Source organism: Protomyctophum bolini, assembly GCF_963924005.1.
Source record: "Protomyctophum bolini genome assembly, chromosome: 13".
Taxonomy (NCBI): Eukaryota; Metazoa; Chordata; class Actinopteri; order Myctophiformes; family Myctophidae; genus Protomyctophum; species Protomyctophum bolini.
In genome coordinates, this window is record NC_137874.1 from 7,645,649 (window position 1) to 7,670,083 (window position 24,435).

Here is a 24,435-nt window from a genome sequence, read left to right on the forward strand (position 1 = left end):
TGAGATATCTCTACAAATGTTCCGAAGCCCAACATTTAGATTTTAGGCAATTATACAGACACTCTTATAGTCTTAATCCAGAGCGATTTATAGTAAGCAAGGTACAAATACGAAGTAATGGATCAAATGCATAGAAGTAGTAATCTAGGATCAAAGGTAAACCAAGAATTTATAATCGGTCTAAACCACCAGTTTTGTATTTGTTCTTGAGTCGTGACCCAAATAAATCCACAGTTTTGGAATCAGTGGTCTGAACAGTTTAATATAAAAAGAAAATATATAATCTGTACTTAAACTATTGGATGCCAGGTCAACAAATTATCCTGACATAAATAACATTATGCTATATCTAAATGTATTTGCTATACATTGGTGAACATGGCAGATCTGCAAACCCACAACGTGATCGTGTACCTCATAGTGCGGCACCGAGTGCCGCGCTTCGAACTTGTAGATCTGCATTTTTTTTTTTAATGTGGCGCAAATCTTTGAATATATATTCTTTCACATTCTTTCACATTTTTAACTCAAATATTTGGTTCTGCAGGGAGGTCCCTGGAACTACATTTTTTCAGATGGGGGGGGGGGGGGGGGGTCTGCAGCCAAATACAGATAATCCCGCTGGTCCTTGACATGAAAAAGGTTGAGCACCACCACTAGACATAGAAGCCATATACTGTATATAGGCTTTTTCAGAAACTGTTCAGGATTTAGAAGACATTTTCTTCGGGCTCGGCCTCACACGGTCTGAGTGTCTGAGCTAAATTGTAAAATTGTGTAAGTGCTTGGCGTGAATGAATGGCCCTTTTAGGCGATTGCCGCGGTGTCATCTCACTCCAGGCAGCGCCGTATAGCCTGTAAGTAAGAAGAATCAGCCAGCTGATGATGGCACCGATCAGCAGCGAGGCACGAACAGCCAAACACTGGCGATATAGGATGCAAAGAGAGAGACGGTTGAAAGAGCTCTTCTTGTGTCTGCAGGGGGGGAGAGAGAGAGAGAGAGAGAGAGAGAGAGAGAGAGAGAGAGAGAGAGAGAGAGAGAGAGAGACACAAAGGGCTGTATTTTGCGTGTCTTAAGTACCAGGTCTTATTACCTATACTTGAGTGCCATTTGGCTATTCTGAGTGGCCAAAGAGCCAAAGAGCATTGATCACGCCTCAGGTCTTTAGTTTACTCAAGTTATAGGTAATAAGACCTGGTACTTAAGACACGCAAAATACAGCCCATAATGTCTGACAGGCTTTCTGAGTGGCTCCACTCTTTAGAAAGGGCACAGATGAGAGAGCGAGACGAGGTGCAGGGATAGAATGAAGGGAATAAGGAGCCAGCGGAGGAAGGAGAGAGGAGCGAGGAGACGTGACAGAAATAAAAGAGCCCAGGTGGGATAGATGTGTTTGATGAGAGCGAGGGGACGGACGGACTGACGGACGGACAGAGAGGGATGGGTTGCCAAGTCTGCTTATATTTTATTATCCACAACACTAGTGTCACTTGTATTGTTGACCTTTCGTTCAACTTTGACCCCTCTATCACAAGGAACTATTTTTTTGGGCGTAGTGATATGGACACAAATACATAGTTCCGTGTGATAGAGGGGTCAAAAATGAACGAAAGATGATGTTGTGTTTACTATTATCACAGAAACACACTGCACGGCTATACTGTAACTGGAGAACAAAGATAGCTACGGCCAATCGGAAACGACTCTATGTAAATACGTGTAGGAATGTTCACTCCCCTAAAATGCGCAAATAAAACTGTAAATACAAAGACATTTTTGCAATGTAATTGCCCACGATTTAATGACACTAAAACAACTTTCTGTTGGAATAAAAACCTTCTTTAACATTCCAACTGTGTTAATGTGGCTGAAAATGAAAACCACCAAAAATGATAAAAAATAGTATTTTGGTTTCATTAGCGCTGACTTGTGATTGAAAGCACTGGGAGGGGTCACATGTGGAAAACATAGGTGAACAACAATACAAATGTACTTTTAATGCATGGCCCCCTGTGCCCCCCACAAAATGACCGGAACTACTTAATATTCACCAAAACCAGAGCTTAACTCCCACCACGGGACGCAGGCAATCAATTAATACAGATTGATTGAAGTATTTATTAACAGTTTGCAGAATTACAGTACATTTAAAGTACAACTCAACATTTCAAGTACAACTCAACATTTCAAGTACAACTCAACTATTTCACTTGTTTACAAGAGGGTCCACCATTTTCAATTCATCATAACATTTAGAGACCTACAAATATACACAGTTGCAACCACTATATTAATGGCAAGTATTTCATACAACTTAAAGGACAACTTTTCAACCAAGGTTCATGTTTTGGGTTGTTATTAGAGAAAGTAAAAGATGAGTGTTAATTTTTTTTCATTTGCTGCTTTCTTTCGTTTTAGGAATTTTAGCTGTTTTTGACAGGGGGCGGGGCATTTGAGCATGGGGCTGAATATGTATTTTTTGACTACATTTTATAGCAATTCATTTTTATTTTTTTTACTATATTCCTACTAGACCCCAATACATTGCATCTGGCCACAAACGATCACGGGATCTACTGAATGTGTCAAACTGACATATTGAGCCTATTACAGTGTGGCTTCCCCCCAGTAGGCTACCTTTACATTTACTTTTACATTACAAGTAAAAAAAAAATCTCTTCAAGTGACACTGTCACTTATACATTTTCGGGTTGTGTTTTTTATTTTTGTTTCTTTATTTCCAACCATTCCAAACCACCATTTTAACCAACGATATATATAAGATTCATCAAAAAAACACCCTGTCCTTGGTTCTGTCTGGCGACTGAAATTGTCCTATAGACCTGGCCAACCTGTTTCTGTCGCGGAATCTGGCAACACCGTTCCGTTCGGGGAGCGAGCGAGCGAGCGAGCGGAGTGGAGCGGAGGGGCGGGTGGGGAAGAGGGGAGGGGATAACTTGTCACGGGACGCAGTGGGGCGAAAGAGACTTGGCCTCCTGTCGTCTTTATTTACTCAGCCCATTTCCAGGGCACGTCCCCCGAGGTGTACCTCTTTAAATATTTTGATGACCTTCGTGCCCTCGCAAAAGGCTCGCGGTGGAGGGCGTTACGTCGTGAGTGGGACTCACTGCTCATGGAAGAAGAAGCTCTCTGATTTATTATATATTTGTTTTACTTAAAGGTAGATGTAGTGACAACGGAATGGGAACACAGTCGCTGTCGTAGGGGCAGAGAAGCCTCATATATCGCCTCATTTCATCCCATTTAGACCTGAGGACGATTCTAGTTTCTAGTGTCTTGTCTTCTACATTCTTTTGTGAAAAACCCCATGTTTCTATGTCAGTCGTTCTCAAACATTTTCATCTCAAGGACCCCCCATCCGGAAATATGTTGTTCCAGGACACCCCCCCCTCCCCCCCCCCCCCCCCCGCAGATTGGCCCAGAAGCAAAGATTTGAGTTAAAAAATGTGCACTGTGAAAGAATACATATTCAAAGATTTGCGCCACATTTCACAAGCTCGGTGCGCGCTATAGAAGCCTCTTATTCATTTTTGATGTTTTGTGTTTGCCACGCCCTGCTTGCTCGCACTACAGCGTCACGCAAAAGCATGAAAAGCAGCAGATCTGCAAGCTCGAAGCGCGGCGCCAAGCGGCGCGTTTTTGAGCTTGTAGATCTGCTGCTTTTGATGCTTTCGAGTTTGAATCCTGAAAAGTAAGTAAAAGGGTTTGGGAACTATCGGTGTATCGCGACAGCATTGTGAGCTTGTAGATGTATAAAACAGGTTTTTTTTTTGGCTAGTTGTATGTGTTGGAATAATTGTAGTGGACTAAAAAGTACAATATTTGCCTCTGAGATGTAAGTAGTTAAAATTGTACAGTACAGTACTTGAGTGAATGTACTGTACTTAGTTACTTTCCACCACTACTGTGACTATACAGTATGTATTGCAAGGCCTCCTCGCTTCCTTTCCTTCCTCTCCCCCTCCAGCTCCCGGGCTACACTCGCTCGGAGGGGAACGCACAAAGAATGGAAGCAACTCTTTCCCCCTCGTAAAAATGTTCCATCCGTGCGTTAATCTTTACCTTTCTCTCCTCTGTGGGTCGAGCGGTAGGTAGGTATAGGTATAGGAGAGTTTAGGCTAAAGAGGCACTGTTGCCTCTCCCCCTTAATACGCGACTTTGGGCTTGAGTTCCGAAAATAGCAGATCTACAGTGTCAGTACAAGCTCAAAGCGCATCGCATTGTGAGCTTATAGACGGGATATTTTCACATACCATAGCGTTTTTTTGTAGGTACTAAAAGTCGCTTTATTTTTCTCCAACATTCTGTTTATTAGATTTTATCACTATTATTATTACTACTTGTTTTATTGCCTATGCTTGTGTAGAAAAAAAAGCTCACTGCTCAGGTCAAGTAGGCCTATTGATATGCGATTAAAATGTCATTAATTGAGATTAATTAATCACAAAGCCTCCAATTAATTAGATGTTTTTAAATGGATAATCATGTCTTTTGCCATAATCAGGTATAGCTTTACAACAAAGACTCTGCAGAATCTTTGAGTGTGTTTTTAAACGTAAAACCGGTAGCCAAATTATAGTCAGTTCTTTTGGGCTTGTTTTCGTAGACCTGGCTGCCTTAATTCTCTCGCAAAATCTGGCAACACTGGAGAGAGAGAGAGGGGCACCCCCCCCGGCACCACGAATGTGGTGGTGAGTTTATATTTTTATGAGCACCTTCTTCGTAAGGCATCTATTATTGAAGGTTACAGTTCACAGAGGCCAGGGCCTTTCACAGCCTCAATAATTTGTTTGGGAGAGAGAGAGAATAGTGGAGGGGGGGGGGGGGGGATGCGAGGGAGCTGGCGGTATAGCCCTGTAATTCACGCAGGTTCAGGGGGGGGGGGGGGGGGTGGGGGAAACAGCTGTAGAGGTAGTGGCGGGCTCCCCCCGCTTTCAGAATCCTGTTTTTAACATTCTTCTGGCCTCTCGTCTGTCATTAAAATATCCCTGCAGTCTCACCTGGTTTCTTTTCAGGCTTATATGTTTTGACACAAGAGAGCGGTACTGAGAGATGAGAAGCATTGTGATATTACCCCACAATGAAGAAATGCCTCTGTTATGAGTAAACGTCCTATATTCAAGATTTCACAAAAGGAATTGATTTACGAAAAAACACCCTTTCAAATCATTGTAATAATCATCTAAATCTGCCACAGAGTACAAAGCATAACGCAGTGGTTTTCACAGCGGAATCTCCCAGAGCCCCAGGGGTCCTTGGAGGGGGTTCCAGGGGGTCCACAGCAGAAGCAAAAGCACCACAATCATCTTAATCACTAATCCATGCAAACGTTTGAGAAACACTGGCATAAAGTACTGCAAAAAAAGTAAAAGGTACTTAGTTACCTTCCACCAGTGGTATTATTGACACAAAGAGCCTGACACGTTTGCGGATGAGAGTTCAACAAGCATGTTTTGTTGGTTTAGTTTGAGCCATTGGGGCGTGTAACCTTTATCTGTCTCCTTGGATTACGGATGGCATGACTTTCCCGCGAATGCCCGTCTTGCGGTATAGGAGAATTGCTCATGCCAAACAGCTGATAAGGGATTTGAGTCTGTGTGATATATTAGTATAGGAAGAGGCCGCGGTTATACAGTGGCCTGATACGGCACTGAAGCAGGACAGCTTCCATCTTTGAACAATTACACGACAGAGAAGAGCCCAGCGAAGATTCACTAATTCCCTGACTTCAAACGTCTGTTTGAGGATATTCTTGTAGACAGCGCACGATGGCTAAACATGAAAGTTTTCACTTTTGGGTCTCTCCATCTCCCTCTCCCTCTCTCCATTTAAAATAAATCAAAACCGAGCATTCCATGAATATTATTTTAAAATAAACCAAAACCGAGCATTCCATGAATAATTTAATATTATTTTAAAAGGACATAATAGGGTGCCCGATGGCCTAGTGGTCCAGGCGCATGTCACATATACAGGCTTTGGCCTGACAGCGCGCCGCGTGTTCGAGTCCCGGTCATGACGACCTTTGCTGCGTGTCTCTCCCCTTCTATACCCTGTCAATCTTCACTTGATACTAATCAATAAAGGCAGAAAAGCCAAAAACCAATCTTTAAAGAAAGGGGCATAATAATCATTTCAATCTTTTTTTAAAGCTTTATTATGAAAACATTTCAGCCATTGAAATGAGTGGGGTGGTGATATTTAAAGTGTCTTGAAACAGCAAATAGTGCAGTGGTGCTGACCACAGTGCAAAAGCACAGATTTGCACGCTGATTAAGTTTAAAATTAGTAATACACTGATTGTATGTCACCTTGAATGAGATTAAAAGCGGAGTGATTCTGTAATCAAAATCAGCTGTGTTTGGAGGAACGTGCAGCCATGGGAATCAAACAGGTGAATGCAATCCAGATTAATTTATATTCATAAGGGTATAGCGGTGCATCATCACGCAGCATGTTTTTGTTCACAGGGAGTAATTAAAATTGCCTTCTTCATGGACTTTTGATATAAAAATACACAAACATGGACATTTCCCCATTGTTATTGGTATCTATTGTTAGGTATGCCTCATTTGACGACCACGGATATGCTCTAAAAGTGTGAGAAATCTACGTATTTTTAAGTGGTGCAACCACTTCCTTAAGTGACTATGTGTGTGGGTGGCTGCCTGCCTATAGGTAGCTGCCTGCCTGGGTGCGTCTGAGCACGAAAACAGCATGGTTGTTTTTCACCACATGTGCGTAACCTAACACACACACAAGCACATATTAACTTCGGGTGTTCCAGTACAGTACAGTGAGAGTACAGTACAGTACAGTAGAGGGTACAGTAGAGGGACCCCCACACGGTAACTCTGTCATTTCTCAACCGTTTCGGACACGGGGCGGCTCGCCGGAATCGGGCCGGCACCCTGGATGCGTTCCTGTGGGTCTGGAACTACCACCCCCCCCCCCACACACACACACACACACACACACACCCACATGGAGTTGCACCACTTACTTCACACGGGTGTGATTTTTCATTTCACTTCCACTTTATCCACAACACAAATCTTGTATTGGGGGGTCCCAAGACTTGGCATAGAATCTTTTCAGATAGGGGGTCTGCGCTGCGGCAACATGGACAAACTTTGAGAACTACTGGTCAGTGCTGTAGAGCAGGGGTTCCCAAACTTTTTTGGACCAGGTACCCCTTTTGGGGTAGATATTTTTCCAGGTACCCCCTCATCCTCGCAACACGGATAACAAATAAATGTATACGGTTTAAATGTAGACGTCTGAATGTAGACGTCTAAATGTATACAGACGTCTAAATGTAGACGTCTAAATGTAGACGTCTAAATGTGTACGTCTAAATGTAGACGCTAAATGTGTACGTCTAAATGTAGACATCTAAATGTAGACGTCTAAATGTGTACGTCTTCTCTTTTGGGGGTCCCTGGCATATCTTTTCAAATGGGGGTCCACGGGCTAAGTAGTGTCAATTTGGGGGTCCTTGACATGAAAAAGTTTGGGAACCACTGCTTTAAACACTTTAGCACTTTATGAACATGAACAAAATAGATGGGTCCCCCCTGGAACTCCCTCAGGTACCACTTTGGGAACCACTGCTGTAGAGTACCTAATTACAGAAGTACTGTACTCAGTTGCTTTGTAGATTTTATTATTATTACAAAACATTAACCACTTCAACCCTTTATACATTACGGCATTACGGCGATCTACAAGCTCACAATTTGTCGCGATGCGACACATAGGCTGTGAGCTTGTAGATCTGCTACTTTAAAAGGAATTTTACTTAAAATTTTATACACTTGAAACTTGTGAAATGGACATTCTGCATTACGAGTAGGCCTACTTTCAATTTTGGTATACTTTAAGTACATTTTGATACTAATACTTTACTACTTTTGTACTTTTACTCTTAGTATTCAAGTACATTTTTATTTTTTTGTGTCAAAAATAATTAATTAAGTTAATTAATTGCGTTAATTAATTGCGTTAAAAATATTTAACGCAATTAACGCCCGTGCGCGCGGCTCAGGAATTATAATGTGTCCCTGTTCATTCTGTTGGCAAGATTTAAAAATAATAAAGCCCCGACTGGCTGCGGAGTTTATTTCTCCTGCCTTCTGTGTGATTTATCCTTCCAAGCCTACATCCTGCGTCTTCTACATCCTGTAGTTCACTTAAGAAATAAAGGTATTGTTACAAGAAGCTTTTATTTTGAAGAGGAAGAAAAAGTTGTTTCGGTTGTAGGCTTGTAGCTACTACTAGCCAGCTACCATGACAGTCTACTCGACTAGAAGTGCCGGGTGATAGTATAATAATAATAACAACATGCTTTTAGCCAAAGTTCATAAAAACAGCATGCGTCTATGACTTAAACAATGTAGGCTAAACACTTTGGAATTACGTTAAACAAGGTATATCCTCCGTGGCGGCGTCATTAGGTGAGTAGGCTACTATAGTTATTTTTTAAGTTTCATAGTATCATTCATTCATCATCAACAGGCTGTTGTTGATGCCCCCCAAAATGAACAGGTTACAGCCTACACAGGATTCTCATTCTGTTACTGTCACTGCTCTGCCTGCAAGGATGGCCGCCGTGCCATTTCTTATAAACTATCTAATTCATACGTGGGTCGTCGTGGGTCCACGTGGAGTTGTTGTTGTTCATGCGCCACAGTGCGCGGCGTGGAGAGGGCATCAGTGCGCAGCGCAACAGCCTAGTAATAGTATGGCGACTTATATTCGTCAATAAAGAGAGAGCTGTAAAGGGGATATTGTCTATGGTCAGTTCATGGTGTGTATTAGCCCCGCAAGCAGAACCCGAATGTAGTAAAGTTTCTGACACTTTTATGACTTTACTGCATTGGGTCCTGCTTCACGTGGGGCTGTCGCCAGTTACGCACAAACAAATACAATGTAAACAAGCCATGAGACGGACTTCTGCGCGCTTTGACCATGGTTATTCATGTATTGACTTACGAATGTGCGAACTATAAGTACCTTACATACCATACCGACACATCTCCTGTGTCGCGGAAGCCGTTAAGTATTTTTAATCCATGATTGATTAAAAATGTCGCTTCTTCCTACCTTGTTTATTGACACCTCATTGTACCGCCTATCTGGCTAGCTAGTGGTGCTACAGCTATGACGGAGCAGATCAAAGGCAGGGACATAGCCCGCAAAGCCAACCGCACATCGGGAGGCGGTACAATAAACGGTAAATAAACAAGAAGAAATCAAAGCGACATTTTTAATCAAACATGGATTAAAAATACTTAACGGCTTCCGCGACACAGGAGATTTTATCAGAGGTATGTAAGGTACTTATAGTTCGCACATCCGTAATCAAACACAATACAAAGCGCGGTAATAGCGAGCAGATCGAAGAAAGGTTGAGTTTTTTATATCCGCGTTCCAACAATCGCATTGGAAAATCTTAGCATGACCAGGGACCCTACGGGTCAGCCCGGTTCGGTTCGGATTGGGCTGACCCAGGGGGTTCCGAGAGGGGCTAGGTGTGTATCATTCTCGTTTTTAACCGGGCCGTGATAATGCAGCGCAATGACGGTAGGCAGTAGCCTAATACAATGTAATCAACTTGCGCAAGCATTAAAAAATGGGTTTTAATTGTCTGGTAACGGAAAATAAATAAATAATCTAACTTGTTACTTTTCTCAGAAGGTAATCTATAACGGTAAGGGATTCTTTTTATGGTCAGTAATCCAGTAACCTAACTGTTTAGAAAGTAACGATGCCCAACACTGAGTTTAACCCATTGATTCTCAGCTTTAACTCTCTTTAATTTCAAGGACCCCCAAATTAAATTGATAGAAAGTAGCCTAGGCCATTTCATTATGATTTTCATCTCTGGACTGGGACCCCAGTCTCCATTCATGCATCCATCCATCTTCAACCGCTTATCCGTAGTCGGGTCGCGGGGGCAACAGCAACATGGTGATTAGTCATGATTAAAATCAATTTTGAAGCTGTGATTAATCTGATTAAATGTTTTAATCATTTGACAGTGTTCATTCTTTTGTATTTTTGCATTGAAAAAAATAAGTAGGACAACTTTTTCCACCGCTGCCACTGGTTATGATTGATAATGAATGCACCATGACAAATTAGCGTTTGTCACCCCAGCTGACATCGTTGACATGTGTCATTGTGTTTGTCACCCCAGCTGACATTGTTGACATGTGTCATTGTGTTTGTCACCCCAGCTGACATTGTTGACATGTGTCATTGTGTTTGTCACCCCAGCTGACATTGTTGACATGTGTCATTGTGTTTGTCACCCCAGCTGACATTGTTGACATGTGTCATTGTGTTTGACACCCCAGCTGACATTGTTGACCTGTGTTATTGTGTTTGACACCCCAGCTGACATTGTTGACATGTGTCATTGTGTTTGACACCCCAGCTGACATTGTTGACCTGTGTTATTGTTTGACACCCCAGCTGACATTGTTGACCTGTGTTATTGTGTTTGACACCCCAGCTGACATTGTTGACATGTGTCATTGTGTTTGACACCCCAGCTGACATTGTTGACCTGTGTTATTGTGTTTGACACCCCAGCTGACATTGTTGACATGTGTCATTGTGTTTGACACCCCAGCTGACATTGTTGACATGTGTCATTGTGTTTGTCACCCCAGCTGACATTGACGACCTCTGTCATTTTGTTTGTCACCCCAGCTGACATCGACGACCTGAAGATCTGCTATGTGCTGCGGAAGGAGGAGAACGTCACGTCCGACCACTTCGGTTTCTCCGTCCAGGATCACGGTAAGAAGAAAAAAAAAACACGTTTATTATACATCGCTTCCATTCAAATGTCTTCCATTTGTATTTGTATTTCATTTTTTATCTGGAGCGACACTTGAAGAGTGTAAACTATGAAGGAGTGCTCGTGCCAGCGGGGGAATTCACTGCAGGATGTAGTGGGGCTGTCAATTAATGGACACACATGGGCTTTTATGGAATTCAAAGCTGTCATCGTTCAGGCCATTTTAATTCACTTTCATCCAACCACCAGACATGGACACAAAAAAACAAGTAAACATTAGATATTTATTTTTTGCTCAGAAATGCTCACGGTTCTGAGCGAAAGCCACAAGTGAGACATGTGATTTTTGTTGCTGTAGGAGCAGTGAAACTGTAAACCTTTTGTACCACTGTAGAGCACACGGCACCTCAAAGTTGCGTTTTCTTTTTTTTAAGGCAACCTCCCAAGTGAAACGATTGCTGCCCAGACGGTCTTTAATATCTTTCTATAATCTGCCTATATAAGATTGGCAGATAATAGAATGTTGCCTGCTATGATAGCTGCTGTAACTGTGGGACAAAATATACATTTTTACACATTTTCCTCATAGGCGGTCGCGTTGATACAGCTTTAACTGCACGAGACACGGTTATGCCACATTTTATTTACTTTAGCGCAGTAATGAGAATACCCCAAGGTGCGTGGAGGCTGAGTAATGAGCGCCTTGTTGTGCAAACGCTAATGCACACTTTGAATGCTTTTTAATTCACCTCGATGACGCTGCAAGGACGCATGTATAATTTGTGAGCTCAGATGCGCAACACACACACCACAGTATTATATCGTCTCTGTGGAAACCTCATATGTCTTAACCCATTTTGGGCACTATGTTATACTTTAGCTATTTTTGAACAATCGTGAAAATGTGGCGCAAATCTTTGAATATATATTCTTTCAGAGCGAACATTTTTTTTACTAAAATCTTTGCTTCTGGGAGGTCCCTGGAACAACATATTTTCAGAAGGGGGTCGGCGGCCAATTACTTATTATTTCTGGGGGTTCTCGACGTGAAATATTGAGCACCACTGAAATCAGAAAACTGTCAGGATTTAGAATGGGTTAAACTGTTACTTTTTTAGGATTCAAATGGAAAAAGCAGCACATCCACGAGCTCAAAAACACGCTTCGAGCGTGCGGATCTGCTACTTTTGCTACTTTATGATCAAGTAGGCCGGGCGTTAATTTCCCCCGAAAATACACACAACAACTTTGAATATTAGATAAGAGGAATTCTGCCCGACAGACAATTAAGCGACGCTGTTCAAACTGAACCTTTTCCGGGTCCATTTCTTACACGTTCAACTTCGACTTTGCATTATTAACAGATTGCGCCGCTTGCAAAATAATAACACAACCGTACAATTTGCCGAGTCTGCATCTCTCGACGGCGCATCTTAAACCACAAACCCCACGCATTATTATTATTATTATTATAATAATCCCCCGGCCGACCAAAAAGACAAGCACGGCATTTGCATTCTGCGTGCTCGTCTGTACATCTGTCACATTGTATATACAGTAGCAACACACAAACAGCTTTACGTGTCTCATTATGTGTATTTGTAAGTGACGACGGGTTCGAGGATTCTCCTGGAGATTTGGGGCCCTCTCTGTGTGAGCACTTTGTGGGCGGTGTAGTAGTAGTGTGAACACTTGTCTTGACAGGCGGCGGCTCCTTAATGCATAAAAAAAAAGCAGCAGCAATTTTGCATCCGTTGATTCCCGTGTCCACTTCGGTACAGTAGAGTAGCAGCGACGGCTGAATTAAAACCCTGAGATAGACGTGCAATTATGAGTCACCCCGTCTTAACGCTCTCTCTTCAACTTGTTCAAAAAACTGGGAATAGAATTAAAAATACTCTCTGCAGCATAGACACGCAAAGACTCGTAATTCTCCCATCATGCAGTATTTCGTCGCTGTCGGGGCAGAAACCTCTTATCTCCATTTTCAAAGTCAAGCGTCTCACGAATGAATGCATCAAAAGTATAGTTTTGAGCTTGTAGATCTTCTAAATGATTTTCTAAATCATGACAATCTTCGGAAAGATTCGAGGCACATTTTAACGATTTTTCAAAAATAGCAGTCGCGCGCTATGAGCTTGTAGATCTGCTATTTTTCAATAGCTAAATTATAACATAATGTTTAAAACACCAAAAGGGGTTCGCGCCCAAAATGGGTTAATGCTTTTTAATTTGAATCCTGAAAGGTTTTTTATGAGGTTTTCAACTTTCCACCCCGGCAGAGACAATTTCATATTAGCCACCTGCTGCCCTAATGCTGGGGAAGAAATAGCCAATCTACAAGCCTAAAACACGTCACAATGCGACCGATGCTTTGTGAGCTACTAGATTTGTTACTTTTTTCTTCTCTTTCTTTTCAAATTATTTGCTCTAAATTGTGATAATGTGCTATAGAGCATGGGTATTCAATAGAAGGTCCACGACCCCCTATTGAATGAGTTATTACGTACATTCATTCATTCATTCAATCATTCATATTTAAATATAATAATATCCAACAATGTTTTTAAAAAGCCATTTTTGCGTCAGCTATTAAAAAAACAGCACAGCGCTGCGAACTTGTACATCTGCTATTTATGAACAATGTTGAAAAAGACTTGCGGTTGCCATCCAGTCACTCTAGCCCTGAGCCACTGCCTGAGGTGAGGGCGATGGCGTTGGAGAGGAGCACTTCCTTGCAAATTTGCATTATTATCTCCAAGGCCACCTCTGTACTCTGTGTCTTTCTACCGTCTTTCCTCTTTCTAAAGTGCCCCACAATGGCTCTGAACTTTTCAAAGGAATCAGGACGACCAGAGACGGAGACGGATGCTTTTAGAAATGTCATGAAAACGTATAACTCCTTTTCTTCCTCATCTTTGCTCTTTCTAAATTGTAGATAATATACCAATTCATTGGTATACTACAGACCGGCAGTGCTCTGCTCTCCATAGACATTATATAAAGGCTAGCTGGCTCAAGGCGGAGTCTCTGACGTAGTTCACCCGGCAGCCATCTTGCTTCGGGGACTTACAGTTCAATGGCAGCTCAAACAAAAACAGTCACAACTCCCTCAAATCTTGACGGATTTACAAACGGGGTTGGTTTATTACAAACGCTGTCATGGCTCGTCACGACTATGATTCAGGACGCTTGTCTGCTTAATTTGGTTTTTCATATGAATGTCGTATAAAAGCATATAAGTATGTCTCTGACGTCTCTGACGTTTATAACAAACCAAACCGTTTGAAAATTGAGCAAGTTATGGTTATTTAAAAAGTATGCCACATACGGTACTGTAGACACAATGTTATGCTGCCCCGAGGTAAGATGGCCGCCACGTAGCAACGTCGCTCTCCATTGGCCAGAGCGTGGGTGAGCCATCTAGCTTTCTTATATATATATATATATATATATGGTGCCAAGGACCCCTTAGCAGAGAGAGAGAGAGAGAGAGAGAGAGAGAGAAATTAATCAGGGGCCGAATCTGCGTTGTGTAAATCTTTCAGACATTTAACCATGAACTTAAATCCTAAATACTTGACCTCTGTTTCTTCCTTCTTCACCAAACGTCTTTGCTGAAAACGGCCGTAGATCCTGTAATGTTCAGTAACGGGTACAGGCTTTAGTTCCGACACTATCACTGGTCCGACAGTCATTAGACCGACAACCTACCGTATACCTCAAACCCTAACCTAACCATAACCGCAAGCACGGGAGCAGCGCATGTTCGAGCGCTATAGTCCGACCGTTGTTTTACCGCATGTCGGTTCTACGTATAATGCTCCGTCGGAATTTCCCACGGATCTCTGCAGTAACAGGGGTCTCCCTCTCTCTCTACAGCTCATTGGTAAACTGAAAATTAAATGTCCAGGTCAGGATACAAATTCTATCCAGTCAGGAGAGAGAGACTGCTGCACATACAAGTATACACAGGGGTAAAGAGGCGAGATCGGAAAGTGAGGAAGCAAATAAGTGAGCGCTGGCAGACGACATTGAAACTGGAACACAGGCTGATGAATAATTATCTTTGTGTCTAAATTGCAATCAGAGAAGGTATATAATATAAAAGTGCTCGAGTATTCACAGTTTCTAGTATCACAGTAAAGTGCAATAAATAACTGATAAAGGTCAAGAAGTCCCTTCCCCACTAACTCACTATAACTATGAACTATGTGGTGGTTGTTCACTTGTGGAACTGGAGACTCCAGTTTTTACTGGACAAAAATCGTGAACATTCGTGCAAATCTTTGAATATTATATTATATACATTTTAAAGCAAACATGTTAGACTCAAGATCTCTGCTTCTGCGGGGCCCCTGAAACTAAATATTTTGAAAATGGCACCCGCGGCCAAATACACAGTGTTGTGAAAAGGTTTGCGCACCACTTACTGTAGCAACATAGTATTTACAGAAAACTGTAATTTCCTAGAATGGGCCTCATGTCTTAATGGCTTCTTAACCCATTCTGACCGGGCACCCATTTTGGTGTTGGCATCATGTTATGCATTAGCTATTGAAAAATAGCAGATCTACAAGCTCATATCGCGCCACCGAGTGGCGCGATACGAGCTTGTAGGTCTGCTATTTTTGAAAAATTCGAAGAACGACTGACATTTTTAGAATCTGATCTCAGGTCAGAATGGGTTCATCAGACCAGTGTGTGTCCCGTGGAAACCTCGTATGAATCTGATCTCAGGTCAGAATGGGTTAAGCCTGATTTCATGTTTGCCTAGCCGCGGCACATTCTATGTTAGACCCTATTAGCTGGCGCTAATGCGCTTCATAATGCAAGGTTACCGCTGAGTTAGTTTCAAGTCACCGTGTGGGCTGAGTGCCGTCACTAACGAGACAAAGAGAACAGCTATAGGCCCCATTCAAAAACAATACCGTCTCCCGAGAGAAACATTTTTCCAGTGTAAAAAGCAACACAGAGTAATGGCTTGCTCTGTGAACCATTTATCAGTTTTTTTTTTCCTCCTTCATTTTCTTTTTCTCGTGCTGTTGTGCTAATGCACTTAAAAGCAGAGCGGATAAAGCCGCGAAGAAACAACGGGCGTGTATATTTTTAGTTTTTCTTTTTCTTCTGCTTAACCCATTCTGGGCGGGAACCCCTTTTTGGTGCTCTAAGCATTATGTTATACTTTAGATATTGAAAGATAGCAGATCTACAAACTTGTAGCACGGCACCGAGTGCCACGCTACGAGCTTGTAGGTCTGCTATTTTTGAAAAATCGTGAAAATGTGGCGCAGATCTTTGAATATATTCTTTCAGAGAGAACGTTTTTTTTTAATCTTTGCTTCTGAGGGGTTCCTGGAACAACATATTGGATGGGGGGGGGGGGGTCGTCGGCGGCCAAATACATAACATTTTTGGGGTCCTTGACATGAAATATTGAGCACCGCTGATACAGAAACATGAGGTATTTCAGAAAACTGGCCTCAATGGGTTAAGAGAGGAGAAACACGTACGGGCTAATTGATTGATTGTGGCCGCCTCTCTCCCGGTTGTTGTGTTTTTACTAGTGGCCACGCTTTTTAATTCTGCCCGTGGAATCATTTCTCCCGGAGAGACCGAGTTTGTTTCCGCAATGTTGCTTGCGCACCACGGCATTGGAATATTATTTATTCCGTCAATATATATGGGGTTCGTCTCATATTGGAGGTCACAGCTGGTGGGTTCTTTGAATTGATTTCCACGCGTATTATACAGCCGTACACAATTGGAAAACAACAAAAGCATATATCTACGGGAAGTTGCGATAATCTCTTATGCGGGAGAAAGTCTTTCATGCTTTTTGTGTAACGCAGAGAATGTACAAGTGCAACCAATGTGGACCCCGTAATGGTCCAATTTACAGGGTTGTACTGTGTATACTGCCAGGGAGAGAGAGAGAGAGCGCATGAAAGTGCGCGTGAATCAGCAGGTAGCCGCTGTGCTGTGCTGTGAGAAAAAAAGCGACGTTGCTCTCCCACTTAAAAGACAGAAGGAAATTAAAAAACCCCACGTCTGCTAGCTATATATACTATGGCCCCCGTCTCACCGGGAAGTGAAGCATTAGCACTCTGACTAATGGTTGTAACACACGTGCTTAGGCATGCATGCTCTCACACACACACACCCACACACACACACACACTCGCGCGCACACGCACAAACACACACACACACACACACACACACACACACGTCACACGTCGTTCTACATAACGGAGCGCTGAGTTTTTTGGCCCGCAGGCTAAAGAAGGGTCCCCCCCACTAAGAATAAGACGGAAAAGGCACAAAAGAAACAGAAGTCGTTTGATATTTAAGATCCCATGCAGGCAGCAGCGCCGGCGGTAATGAGAGCCCTGGGCCAGCGCTGGGGGGGCAGAGCTCTGAGGCAGCCAGCGGTAATTAAATGGCCCTATTACAGACTCATCCTCCATAGGGGGGGGGGGGGGGGGAGGCAGGGAGGGACCCCTTCCTTCCTTCACAGACAGGTTAAAAAGCAGCTGGGACCAAAGCCATGTAGTTAAAACGCCAATACCTTCAGTTCCCATGGCTAGCTGGCTGCGTGCGTGGCCCCAGGCGGGGGGGGCGGTTACATTGCCAAAGCAAGTGTCAAAACATATTAAAAACAATTAAAGAAAAAGAAATGGGGAGCGCATGTACAGTTGGAAGGGGGTACAGCGTTGTTTATGTCAGAACGTTATTGAACGTTGTTGTATATAAAAGTCTGTATAACGTTTATTTATGAGACAAAAAGCGGAACATCTTTCACTTTTTGGACGATTGGCAGATTTTTTTTTTACCCCAAAACTATTTAAAATGGTGTTCCAAAAAATAGCCCCAGGTTTTAAATGTGTTCCAAGGTAGCAGCTATAGTTCTGATATGTACAGTATATATAGGTCCATGCCAGAGGTCCACTCAGTGCAGATACGGTTTTATATGTGACCAGATTTGACTGAGAGCCTGCCATCGCGCGACATGAACGAGTTAATATCACAGGCAGACTCTTCACATACTAGAGCATGTCTGAAATCATTGTCAGAGCTGAAATCGACATGTAAATATGAAATAAATGCTTAAACATGTAGCTATAGGTGTAATGTTAGAGACCACAGAAGTGAACCTTTCGAGCCTGTTTTCTCAACTCGCTGTTTTCTGCAAGACATTTACTCTATAAGCCATATCTCCAAAACTGGTGGGTCAAACTGAACAACATAATATGTCAATTTGAAGCTATGATTTCCTGCTTTCGAATATGTCATTAGTTGCATTATTATAATAGTCCTTCAGCCTGGGTTGCATGCATTGTTCTATTGCAGGGGTGCCCAAAAGGTAGATCGAAGGCTGTGCAGGTAGAATACATGACATGCCCCTAAAGAACATAAAATAGAATAAAATCAGGCAAATCCATAATGCAACATTTTGTCTTCAAGAGAGTTGCTGCTGTGCACAAACGTTGGTAGCATTGCAATACTAAAAAAAAAAAAAAAAAAAAAACCCTACCGATTCCATTTCTCCCGCTCTATTTCCCATTCCAAGTGCATTTGTCTTATTAATATGTAACGCCAGTGCCGCTATTCCAAAGCCCCCTCAGGTATACACTTGTAAACTATTCTCAGCAACTTTATTTTTCTCGTGGGTATAGATCTATATGTTGAGCTGGTCATTTTGAAAGTATAGCTCTCAAGTCATCAAGGTGTGGAGGACACTCTATTCTATTGGATAACCGTCTTTCATCACAACCGTTCACACATCTTGCTGCTCTATTCACACATTAAGCTGTATTTCTTCCCAGCTGGTAGTATGGGAGTTTTTTTGTCGTCGGCCATGTTTTCAATGGTGCTCTGAAGCAGAAACACGTTTTATTTTATTATATTATGTTTAAAAGATGAGTGTCCGTGGCTAAATTAAGTGGAGAATCACTGCCTGGGATGATTCGTGAACATAGACAATTCAATACAGACAAGATATATAACAATCAGACAAAAAACAAACACATGAGATGAAATTATGGCTGCTATTAGCAATATATATTTTTGGTGTAATCGATTGAAGCTCTGGCATCCTGATATAATCTTTGCTATAAACTCTTTGAGTGTTTGTTGAGTAACACGGGTCTCTCTAGTGAACAGAAGATTATAGCTTCAATTTTGTATAGTGTTTTCCGGGTCCAATTTAGTCTTGCTCTCTTTTTTTCATTATTTATTTTTTTCATTTCATCTCCTCCCCAATTTCATGTTGTTTCTCGTGTATGCTCTATATGACTTACTCCTGACTGAATGAAATCCAGAACTGAAAATGCGTCAACAGTCACAGTCCCCTGTTACTGAACAAACACTCTTTACTACGGGAACATAGAGATGATTTAACGGTTATATTTTAGGGATCATGTTTCTTCGCTCACGAATCCGATTCCGGATCATTCGACTTTGAGCCTCTGCCGATACCGATTTCTCCCGATACGATATTTATATTTTATAGAACACGTTTGTGCCACATCACAATAGTACAATATCCCAAATCAGACGATTTCCAGCTAATATGACATGGATGTAATATTGATACTATACTGTCCCATATCACGTCGTCTTTTGCTCCCGATGCAATTCTGATTATTTGAAAATGATGATCGGGACAACCCTAGTTATATTAAACAAAAGCATATCTTTAACCATGCAAGTACTATATGGTATACATTGTACTTGCCATTACAATTAAAGTCCAAGCGATACACTTCTCACAGATAGAAAAAGGTGCTAAAGCAGGCAGACTAAATAGAATCAATGAGTGAATTTGGTTAGGCATTATTGAAAGAACAAAATCAAATCAAATAAAATAAACGTCAAGATTCAAAGCATTTTTTTTTCTCCCCAGATTCAAAACGATTGTCTATTCAAAACGATTCTCGATTCAATACTATACAATACAGCTGTGCTGATCCGAAGTGACTATAGTGCTGACTACAGTAACTTGAACATGACCGAAGGCATGATGTTTACTGTGATTAGAGTAAGCTTACATTTCATTTCATATCACAAATTTCGATTTTTGGAAATCATGAGTCGATTTGGAAATCGTTCATATAACGGGAATCGCGATTCTAATTTGAATCGATTCTTTTGACACACCCCTATATAAGAACTATATGGCCTATAGTGGCAATTTAACTCTGAGAGTGTACACAAATGGAACCCAAAGGGGTCCTTAATATGTCCACTCTCCAGAGTTACAGACCCATAAAGGTCCATTTGGTTCCCCACTATCATTCACTAACTATCATTCACTTCGCCGGGGGACCCCCCCCCCCCACCCCCGGGAGTCAAATGAACACTGAGAATTTGAACGAGTATGGGCTATTATACAGAACAACAAGGCCCAGAGGGGTCAAACATTTACCCGTATAGAAGGAAGGAGAATCCCTTTATCTCTCTCAGCCATCGCCTCCTACATCCATCCATCCATCCATCCCTCTCTTTCACTCTTTCTCTCCTTTACTCTTTCCTCCTCCCCCCCCGTTCTTCAGGAGTTCTGTGGTGACTGACACAATAGATTCCTTGTGTATAGGAATCCCCCCCCCCCCCCCCACACACACACACTGCACACGCACGCACGCACACGCACACATGCACGCACACACACACCCTGCCCCACCCTGCCCTAGAGGCATCCCCCCCCCCCCCACACATACCAGTGCTTCTTTATCTGTGACTTAAACAAAGAGACACGTGGGACTCCTTAATACACCAGAGCGTATATAAAAGTATAGTATAAAAAACAACAACATGCATATTTATAATCTCAAACCCTATATATATAACCTAACCTCGAAATGTCTAAACTCTTTAAGTCTAAGCCTGTATACCCATAAAACAACCATGTATATCTGCTTATAGGACAAGGGGCTGGTCCAAACCTTTTTCAAAGGGGGCCATATTAGAAAAATATTTAAGCACCCAAAGGGCCAAATGCATACTCACTCGACTGGCATGACGTGCCTTCGGACTATAACAAAGTCACAATGGTTTTTTTTAATCAATATTTCATATCAACGGTATTTTGTGTGCTGTGAACAAAATGCAAAAGATAACTCAGCCTTTTTTTTTTCAGCCTTATTTCGCATTACCAAATGTATAGCCAGGTAAAACATGAAATAAAATAGCTGAATTTCATTCAGAATGAGACAACAAGGAACAAAGAATCCTCACTAATTATACTCTGGGTTAACTAAAAGACTTCAATGTAAAAATGTTGAGGTAATACAATTCAGGTATGAAGCCGAGGGCCATGTCAAATCTGTCCCCGGGCCGCATTTGGTCCTCGGACCGCACTTTGGTCACCCTTAATGGTCCTCACAATGACTATTTCTCTAATTTAGCCCTCTCAAGTATAGTAATGTAGACACACACACACACACACACACACACACACACACATGATCGACACCAGACAACACACACACACACACACACACACACACACACACACACACACACACATGATCCGACACCAGACAACACACACACACACACACACACACACCACACACACACACACACACACACACACACACACATGATCCGACACCAGACAACACACACACACACACACACACACACACACACACACACACACACATCATAAATTACATTCACACTGCAAACGAGCGCTGCAACTAATGAGCATCAGGCTCGTTAATAATCAGTCATTTCAGACATGTACAGCAATATTTTATTGATGATAGCATTGTGTTTTTAATCGTGTGTGTGTGTGTGTGTGTGTGTGTGTGTGTGTGTGTGTGTGTGTGTGTGTGTGTGTGTGCGTGCGTGTGCGTGTGCACGCGTGCGTGCATTACTGTATAATTCCAAACGTCTTGCCGAAAATAGTCCCCTGGAGAAAAGATTCATTTGCAAACAAAATGTGAACGTCCATGGACTCTTAGTGAGAGACTTTTATGGCGGGTTTATCGTCTATATGTTTTATTCAAAAAAAAGATATATACAGTAGCTAACGTATAACATGCAGCGTGTTTTGGAAAATGGCCGACGCTTGCTAGTCCACCCCAGCAGCAGCAAAGCAGAACTTTCCTTTTCGTAACGGAACAAAGATGAGCATCGTATTCTGGAGAAACATCGTCTCTGTCTGGGTGAAAACATTTACTTTTCAGGATTCAAATTCAGAAATGGAAAAAGTAAGCAGATGAAACATGAAAGCTTCAAAACCCGTTTCCAACTCTTGGATCTGCGACACTTTGATGCTTTAGTGTGGTAATTTATGAAAAAACACACAAAAAGTAAAAAAAATCTGCGGTCTGCGTGTGCGTACGGTTGTAATGCACGTAACTCGAGAACCGTTTGCCCCATGACTTCATATTCGACACACGCGTTCCTCACCCCCACAGGAGTGCAGTGCTCGGTGTCAAGTCGGTCGGACACACGGTTGTCCAGAACCACCCCAAAAATGCCCTGCCCAAATGCTCATGCTCCATTATGGAGCTGGCCTGTTCTGACATCATTCTGACATCTGCATAGACTCCATATTTGGGCATGCCTGACAAAGAACTCCATATATGGGCATACAAGGGACACAGACATAATATCAGGGTGGGGGGCATGCATTTCCAACTTGCATCGTTCCAAGTAGGCCAGTGGGCTCCAATGCTCACCGCTCTACTAGTGATACATGATATTGAAACCTTATCTCGCTAAGCGATGCGTTTTCATCTTGTAGATCTGCTACTTTTTGCCTTTTTTTTTTTCTTTACAATTTGAATCCTGAATCCCTTTGGACACATGAGGTTTCCACCCGACAGAGACAATATCAAGATTCTGATGTGGTCTTTTTTTCCTGAGTGGAGGCAACATTCATGCCCGTTCAAACGGAACTCTCCTCAAGGAGGCGAAAAAAGGCAATCACATGCTTCCATTTTGGTTGATATAGAAATCGGGTCACCAGTCAACCCCGAAAAAGAGTCACTTCAAAAGCTATGATCTATATCACAAGCATCGGAGAGAGAGTGTCGGAAATGCAACCGCCAAAAGTACTCTATCAAGGACCATAACATGAGAGTGAAGTCAGCTGTATCACAATGACATATTGCATGTCAGAAATCAAGAAGGGTTTATTTGTCACTCTCACATTATACAGCACAGGCACAGGCATTGAAATGTCTATAGCCCAGTGCGGTTCTCAAATGTGTTCATATTAAGGGTTTCATGACATTCATTTTCATTTATTTATTAGGTCTTATGACCTTAATTGCACCCAAAAATATAGAGTCTGGAACTACACCTCCCGAAATCCGAGTAAGGAAGCTGCCATTTCCCTTCTCGAAAATATATTTTAAAATATCTTTGTATTTTATTTTATTTTTATTTTTTCTGCTAACCAACAAGCTATATTTGCTTAGGTGATTTCCATTCACATTAGAATACATTTGCGCGACTGTAAAAGACAAAAACGGAAGTGGGAGGATCGGCTGCACTTCCGCTTTATATTCCACTGGTGACAGACAGCTCTTCCGACGTTGCTCCAGACTGTACGATCATGAAAGCATTTGGAATTGCGAGAGGCAACGGTCTCGTAACGCGAGACTATATCTCACCTGTATAACACTCTCTCTGCTCAGAGTCAGACCACCTGTAATCCTCAGTTCTCCCACCAGCTTGTCTCTGATCACACCCTCCTCCTCCTCCTCCACCTCCTGTGAGATGTCTGAAGCCTGATTTATGCTTAGTATTTTGGGTGTGACGCATTGTATGCTTGTAGATCTGCTATATCTATACGCGCGACGGTTTTCAACTGAGTATACATTCATCATGCGGGTTGACAGTCACACACACACACACACACACACACACACACACACACACAGTCACACAACACACACACTGCATGCGTGCTGACATTACGTTTCATGGGATGTGACTCAATGTTTTTTCATAACCAACGCATGCTGCTTCTGAATGTTTATCCCGGCGTCCACGTATTCATAAAATAGCGAGCTCTTTTATCTTTCGAAGTATACCGTATATACACACACATCTCTTTTCTAAAAAGCTGCAGTTATTACCCGGACTGCACTCTTCATTTATATCACTTGTCGTCAGAAAGGCTCATTTAGAAGTTTGGACTCCGTAACCTGGACATATTCCTTTTTCTCTCCTTGAATGATTCATGCTTGTTTTTATTTAGACGGGAGAGTGCAATTATACGTGCGTTTGAAATGCTGTGCTGAGCCCCCCCCCCCCCCGTGAGGCATGTCAAATTACTTCTAATTCCCCCCCCCCCCCCCCCCACGCACCCCCACCCGTTTGTGTTCGAGGCGGACCGGGTGAGTCACGGTTTCATATGTCCTGTGCCGGCGCAGCGTCGTTGAAAATGGTCTGCTGAAAGCTTCTGCTAAATTGAGCATATCAGTGAGAGTCTAGCCGCCGATGGCGGCCTGTAGCGTTTAACCCATTCTGGCGGGGTAACCCCCCTTTTGGTGTTAGCATTATGCTATGCTTTAGCTATTGAGAAATAGCAGATCTACAAGATCATATACGTAGCGTGCCACTCGTGGCTTGTCCT

At 42.4% G+C, this 24,435-nt stretch overlaps 2 protein-coding genes across 2 annotated transcripts in view; one reads left to right on the plus strand and one right to left on the minus strand.

Moving 5' to 3' along the window:
- The window catches only part of LOC308327279 (uncharacterized protein), a 551,554-nt gene that overhangs the window by 52,624 nt on the left and 474,495 nt on the right, over window positions 1-24,435 (minus strand). The window lies entirely within an intron of this gene.
- The window catches only part of LOC308327501 (FRAS1-related extracellular matrix protein 2-like), a gene marked incomplete at its 3' end in the record, with an annotated part of 149,269 nt that overhangs the window by 10,108 nt on the left and 114,726 nt on the right, over window positions 1-24,435 (plus strand). Inside the window, exon 4 of the mRNA XM_080781023.1 lies at window positions 10,742-10,831. Coding sequence (XP_080637149.1) covers window positions 10,742-10,831 — 90 coding nt within the window. The remainder of the gene's footprint in view (window positions 1-10,741; window positions 10,832-24,435) is intronic.